The 6,850-nt window shown below is 39.8% G+C and overlaps 1 protein-coding gene across 3 annotated transcripts; it reads right to left on the bottom strand.

Moving 5' to 3' along the window:
- Positions 1-1,194: 1,194 nt before the first annotated feature.
- On the bottom strand, positions 1,195-6,561 carry LOC104600280 (cation/H(+) antiporter 18). Of its 3 annotated transcripts, none has more exons than XM_010263144.3 (4): positions 6,465-6,561; positions 3,967-4,172; positions 2,804-3,790; positions 1,195-2,489 (listed from the first exon to the last, which is right to left on the bottom strand). In XM_010263144.3, exons 1-4 carry the CDS (start codon positions 6,505-6,507, stop codon positions 1,293-1,295), a joined length of 2,433 nt encoding a protein of 810 aa, XP_010261446.1. In that variant the 5' UTR covers positions 6,508-6,561; the 3' UTR covers positions 1,195-1,292. The 3 variants fall into 3 exon arrangements, with proteins under 3 accessions (XP_010261446.1, XP_088751602.1, XP_010261447.1); XM_088895476.1 differs by lacking the exon at positions 6,465-6,561 and adding an exon at positions 5,554-6,427; XM_010263145.3 differs by lacking the exon at positions 6,465-6,561 and adding an exon at positions 5,547-6,426.
- Positions 6,562-6,850: the final 289 nt, after the last annotated feature.

Raw genomic sequence — 6,850 nt, 5'->3', positions numbered from 1 at the left:
AGAATTAGTGATGAATTTAATTGGCACTAACTTAGGCGGTTGAATTTGAATTGAAATTTGAAAAATGATACAGTATGCCAACTCATGGATCATGATGGGCTTGAAATACAAGGGGTTTGAAAAATTGGGTCGAAAAGTTAAACAAGTTTTAGAGGATTTTGGGGCAACGGAGCTTGGGTGGATTCAGGAATAGAAAGGGCAATTTTCATGGATATACCCGTTACAAAGTTGCAATCCCTATTTTAACCATTTTGATTTTTGACCACTACAATTTACACTAAATGCAAATTCTACGGTACGTCTATCATTCACACTCAGTTGATTCATCAACAAGCCAATCCAGCATGGATGAGAATTCCCTCCTCATCTAATATTCATATTATCAAGGGCTTCAATGTTGTATCACTTATATCTGGTTATTTCGATTAAAACACAGTCGCAATGGACACATTCATACCAGAAGATGATTGGGTATCATTTGGCTTATCAAAGGCTTTTTGATACGATGTGAGATGCCCCACGTTGGGCATATCGTATAGAAATTTTCAACCTAGGGCTTTAAAGCAAGGTTTTTAAAATACAACGGATTAATAAACCGTTCAGGGGTCTAGTTCTTAGGTCAGACAGTCTGACTGTTCAATTCAAATGGACAGTCCGTTCTGATAAAAAATAAAAAAGAAAAAAGAAAAACAGCCAAAACCATTGTCTGGGTTGATGGTTCAAACGGTTTGATCACTTGGGTCAATGGTTCATTGGTTTTGGCCAAAAGATGGTTCTGGGTGAAACAGAACCGATTAGGTGACCGGTTCCCAGTTTTCTGGTCCGACGGTCCGTCTGGTTTTCAAAACATTGGATGGTGATCATTTTAAAAGCAGTTCTCACTAAATTGCTTAGACACTTGTGCTCAATTTTGTTTCCATCGCACAGATCAAAAGCAAAATGCTTATCCAAATGAATCACTTATTGGCTCAATTTCATTTCCACCACACCGTACACGGGCAACATTCACTGACAATATTCGTTTGGATTTCTATGTGATTGTTTCATAAATTCTTTGTTTGGAGTTAGTTAACCATGAACGGGTTACCAACCGCAACCGTCCATTTTGATTTTTGAGCAATTCCCACACTCACAACCGGAAATTACAAGGAAAAACAGAGAAATAGAATAGCAATCAGTTGGTTTGGAATTGGATTTCTGTATGTGAATGTTTTATAAACTCTTTATTTGGTGTAACCATGAACGGATTACCAACGGCCAAAGCAAAGTAAAACAGAAAATTAGAATGGCAATCAGTCAGAACTTGAATACTTTCCGGGCTCCTCTAATGCAACAGAAACAGAATGTGGTGTGAACTGTTGCACAATCAAAACTGATGCCGTTGCCAATGTATCTGAGCATTTCAACAGACTCCCCATCGGTCCTAGCTCAGGGCATTCACTTATTCTATCCAATACTGCTGCAACACTATCCTCAATCCTTCGACCCACTAGAAACAGATTGCAACGACTAAACTCTCGAACAGCAGCAATGATTTCTGCAGTATCACCAATTGTACGCTCTTCATACTTAATAGAACCGTCTTTCTGGACTTTCTGCCGGAATACAGCAAGGCATTCGTCATCAATTGCCTTCTCTTTGTCGTCTGATCTGGCATTCATATCAATTTCGATTACCTCTTCAACTGGATTAAGCCTCAATAAAAGACGGATCACAGTGAGACTGATACCAGGGTGCTCAGCCATGCGTGATCCATAAGCCAGTGCTTCACGATCATCACGTCCTCCACAAAAGAGAACCGTGATTGAATAAGAAACATTACTTGCTGATACATGGGTTGTTCCACCAAAGCCACGGTCAACAAGGATCCCAACAGAGCATGGAGCTTGATCAAGAACCCTTTGGTTGACCCACCTGAAGTCCGTTCGTGTTGTCTCCATTGCACCATCGAGCCTCTGATGCTTGTGGAATGGAAGAATCACCATTGCCACTCTCTTTCTTTCTGCGCTGGTGCAGATGTCTTCGTGTATGTTGGACAATGCCGAGATGGCTGTCATTGGCCGCACAGAGACATGACTCAATCGCTGGAAAGTTTCAAATGCAACAACTACATGATCAGAGCCTGACTGTTGCCCTTTATTCCAGAAGGGCATCCCATTCTTTCTTGCCTTATGCACCATGAGAATTGCCGACGATCTCTCAGAGAGCTCCATGAGGTGCATGGCATAGACACACAGTCCTTCCCGCCTCTCTGTCCCGCGGGAGGCCTCAATAAGATTTATCAATGTTGGGATGTTCCTTGTACAGTGGAAGCAAGCTAGAATCCGAAGCTGTGTACTTGAATCTTTTCTCTCTATTGTTCTATGTTTGTAATCAGCCCTGCCCACCTTTCTTGCAGGCTTGTATATGGCCATAACAAGTGGTGTGGTAAGGAATGTAGTGAAGAGAGCCATCAGAACCATGATAGCAAAGGTTTGATCATTCAAAACCTGCAACAAGTGTGTATAATTTAGATGATATCAAATATAACATCATTATAAACATGAATAATAACATACTACATCTTTCTTGGATGAATAAGATGGAACGATCCTCTAAAGGCTAAAGTTCGCCTACTGTTAAAGAAGAAGTCAATACCATTGAATATGCAAGAAACCTCTAAGATGAGTTCTAGCAAGTAATAACATGAACTTGGGTTTGGTCAATAGAGACAGACAGTATTGGTTGGATGTCTTACAGAAAATCATATTTTAACTGGTACTATGTCAGTTGTTGAATTTACTCACAAGAAGATGAAACTTACTTTTCTATCTTTGCCGATGTTGAGGACGATAAGTTCCACCAAGCCTTTGGTGTTCATGAGGAAACCAAGTGTAATAGCCTCACGGAAAGGCAGTTCGCAAGCAAGGGAGACTACAATAGTCCCAACAATCTTCCCAAAACATGCAGTAATTATAACCAAGACCAATAGGCCCCAAGACTGGGCCCCTTGAATGGTGGCTATATTAGTTTTTAATCCACTTGAAACGAAATATAGAGGAAGAAAGAGGCCGGATACAAGATCCTCCACCTTTTCCACAAGAGCATCAGCAAAAGTCCCGTCTTTTGGCACTAGAACTCCGAGCACGAAAGCACCAAACAGGGCATGAATTCCGATAGAGTCTGTAACAAATCCGGCTGCCAGAACGGCAGCTAAGGTACCACAAATATTAACCTCGTCTTGGGAACGTTGGGCCATCCACTTGAAAATGGGGGGAAATACGAGTATGGAAGCAATTACAAAAGCACAGCCAGATAGAAGGACCCAGAGGGTGATAACAGGAGAGTGGCCACTACTTGAGAGAGCAATGGCGAGGGCGAGTAGGATCCACGCAACCACATCATTGACTGCGGCAGCCGACATGGCCATTCGGCCTACGTCAGTGGTGAGGAGCTTAAGTTCAGCCAGTATACGCGCTAAGACAGGGAAGGCAGTAATGGAGAAGGCTACGCCCATGAAGACAAGAAAAGGAGGTCCATTCACGGATTTGGAGATTGTGTGCCGAAGGATGAAGGATGAACCGACCCCTAAGACAAAGGGGACGCTGATTCCAGCAACAGCAATACCGAGGGCTTTCTTTCCAGTCCGACGAAGGCTCTTTGGGTCCAATTCCACACCTACAAGAAACAAAAAGAAGAGGAGACCAAGGTTGGCCAGGGTGTCTAACACCGTAAGGCTCTTTGCTGGGAAGACTGCATTTAGATAGCTTTTGTTACGACCCAGTGCCGATGGACCAAGCAATATTCCTCCCTGCCAAGAAGTGCCAACAGAGCAGAGAAAAACAAAAGTTGGGTGAATGCTCTGTTTCTTATTCCACTGGATTGATAAAGTTAATCAAACATCGATCGAATTACATCGTAATCGTAGCAACAAAAGCAAGGGGAATAATATGAAAGAAAAAAAAAGAAGAGGAAATGGGGACTTACGATGATCTCTGCAATGACGCGAGGCTGTCTCAGAGGACGGAGAAGAAAAGCAAGCGTCCGTGTAACCACAAGGACAAGGCATATCTGTAAGATGACAAGAGGGAGTGCGAAATCGAGGGGATTATCTCCCTGGAAGGCTCCATTGGAGGTAGGCTTCATTGGAGATGGACATAGGTGTGCCACTGTAGTATTGTTGGAAGCCATTGCTGCAACTCAATTCCGGAAAACAAATTCACAAACCTATTCTTATAAGTTTAGTTCCAACATTTTAGTCAAAACACCATCAACCAACGCGTTTTTTCTTTTTATTTTTAACTCGGGAAAATTGCAACATCTATGATTTATTTCGCAATGTACACGTCAGCTACACTCGGACCCGAAGGTTCACTTGTGCGAAGTTGTTAGACTAATCACGAATGGCCATCCCGTTATCTCCACTCCAGATACTGTGCGTGTGGAATCGGAGGGATTTTGACTTAGTCCATTAGGGTTATGTTTGATTTGAAGGACAAAATAGGGAAAAGAAAGAAAAGAGAGGAAAACTTTTACAAACCTTGGATAAATTTTCCTATCTTTTCTTACATTTTTCTTTAAACCAAATATCGCCTAAAATTTTGACACGTCAATCCCTACTCAACTGGTCACCTGCAAGCTGCAACAACCTATTAAATTTTATAAAATAAGGTAAAATATAAAAACCTCCTAAAGTTTTTGATAATCATAAAAACCTCCCCTATAGTTACATTTTAATAAATACTTCCCCTGAAATTTTAAGAAATTCAAAAAAAACCTTACTTGTGTCATAGTCCCAAACAGAAAACTTAGATTGGTACACCAGTTTTTTTTAAATACCCATTCTACCCTTTTATAAATTATTTTATATACAAAATTACTAAAATAATTTCATTTTAATTCAACAAAAACCTCTTTAACGATCATCTAAATTACTGAAATATATATTTTTATTGAATTAAAATAGGATTATTTCAATAATTATATATAAAATAATCTATAAAAGGATAAAATGAATATTTTGAAAAAACTGATGCATCAGTCTAAAATTTTCCATTCATGATAGTGGCGGAAGAGAGGGCTTTTGTCGAGTATGTGAAAAGTTCAGGAAAGGTATTTGTTAAAATGAAACAGCGAGGTTTTTATGATTGTGAGAAACATCAGCGGAGCGAAATATATTTTACCCTATAAATTATTTGTAAACTGAACCGATAGAAAAATTCTAAACCCCTCACAAATCTCGATCGCGGGACAAAATAAAGAAAAGTCAAAAGAGGGAAAAAAATTGTAGGGAAACCCTCGCCCTGTCTTCCTCAGTGAGGTGCGGTAGCCATTAATGAGCTTCTCGTGCAGAGCCCTAACCCCTCGGTCAGAATCCAAAACCATTTGCAAGAAATGGAAACAGAGGAGATTTTATATTTTGATTAGCTGAGAAATTCTCAAGTTGAGTTTCTTTAAAGGTGCTTTCTTCGATTAGGGGCATTGCAAGCAAGAATGGTTGGCTGGATCATGGATGGCAGATGTGAAACTAAACTAATCTCTCTCTTTATTAAATAAAAACAGCATACCGAGTACCGATTTTCAATGTGAAAAGGAGCTTCGTCGGCTGAGACACCGTCTTTGCTTTTCTTTCCGATGAGATGACTCAGATGAGAAACCACTAAGCCGTATGAAATATTGTTCAACCGCCGTTGCTTAGACGCAGTATGATGTTTAATGTGGATTGAAGATTTGCAGTGAAAGCAAATTTCCTTAAAGCTTAGCAGATGGACGCCATGAGCTTTCCAGCTTCTTAATCAAAGAGCGTAATTTTTTGGTAATAGTGTATTATATGGATGGATTTTAGGATGATCACTGCAATGCTTCCTCTTCTCTGCAGAGTAGCCTCTGTTTTCTTTCTATAGTTTGCTTTCTTCTCCAAATCCTTTGTTTTCTCGGGAAAAACAGCATTGGGCAGATCAGATCGTAGCCACTGATGATCTGGTGTGGCTTTTCGATGGGCATAAAGGGGATATTTTCCTGAACAAGTGGACTCTACACTGGAATCTAAGGTATGTTCGTTCGTGAGAAGGGGCCCATTCCCTTAATAGGCGACAAAATCGTGGACCTACACCTACTTCTGAGATTCTTTGTTCAAGTCAAACCATCTGGGGCCTGGCCTAGGGCTCATCTTTCAACAGACCGACTAATAACTATGGAAGTCGACGAACTCCATGAGTAAAATAACACTGTCATTATTTTCCATTTGAAGATGGAAAAAAAAAAACAGATCAATGACTGAATAAGAAACGAAAAACAGCACACAGAAGTCTAACATATGGAGAAAGACGAAAGAATTAAAAAATTTCGTTGGCATCTGTAGATATCAGCGAATCAATAATTTCAACTTTCGTTTGCTTGAAGTTTGAACCCTAATCAATTCCATTCGGCGTGAAAAGAAAGAGGGAAAACAGAGAAGCGGATGGAGGGAGATAGAGATTTATTACCTTCCGTTGAATCTCCGGAATCAGTGTTTCTGAATACTAGCATTCCTTCGCTGAAAATAACTTCGCCCGATGCATCGCAATTTGTTTTTAGAGCCACGCTGATACATCACAATTAAGACTGGCTTAGGGCTGTTTATAACAAGATCTAAACCGACCAAACCGACCAATCCAGTCTGATTCAATTTGAATTGGCCGGTTTTTCTTCAGCATCGGTCGGTTTTGGATTATAAAAAAATATAAATCGATGGTTCGGTTTGGTTTTGATTTTCATCTGTGAAAATCGAAATCGAACCGATTTAGATATATATTATATATATAATATATCTAAAATATTATATATATATATATATATATATATATATATATATTTCAGTTTTATTTCAGAA

Source organism: Nelumbo nucifera, chromosome 1 (assembly GCF_055504915.1).
Source record: "Nelumbo nucifera cultivar China Antique chromosome 1, China Antique-T2T, whole genome shotgun sequence".
In the NCBI taxonomy this organism is placed as follows: Eukaryota; Viridiplantae; Streptophyta; class Magnoliopsida; order Proteales; family Nelumbonaceae; genus Nelumbo; species Nelumbo nucifera.
This window is presented reverse-complemented; position numbering and strand designations above follow the sequence as displayed.

Excerpts from the sequence above, each read along its gene's own strand:
- LOC104600280 (XM_010263144.3), bottom strand. The coding sequence starts at position 6,507 with ATGCTAGTATTCAGAAACACTGATTCCGGAGATTCAACGGAAG. Across the intron at positions 4,173-6,464 it reads TTCCGGAGATTCAACGGAAG|CAATGGCTTCCAACAATACT; the intron begins GTAATAAATCTC and ends ATTGAGTTGCAG. Across the intron at positions 2,490-2,803 it reads ACATCGGCAAAGATAGAAAA|GTTTTGAATGATCAAACCTT; the intron begins GTAAGTTTCATC and ends CACTTGTTGCAG.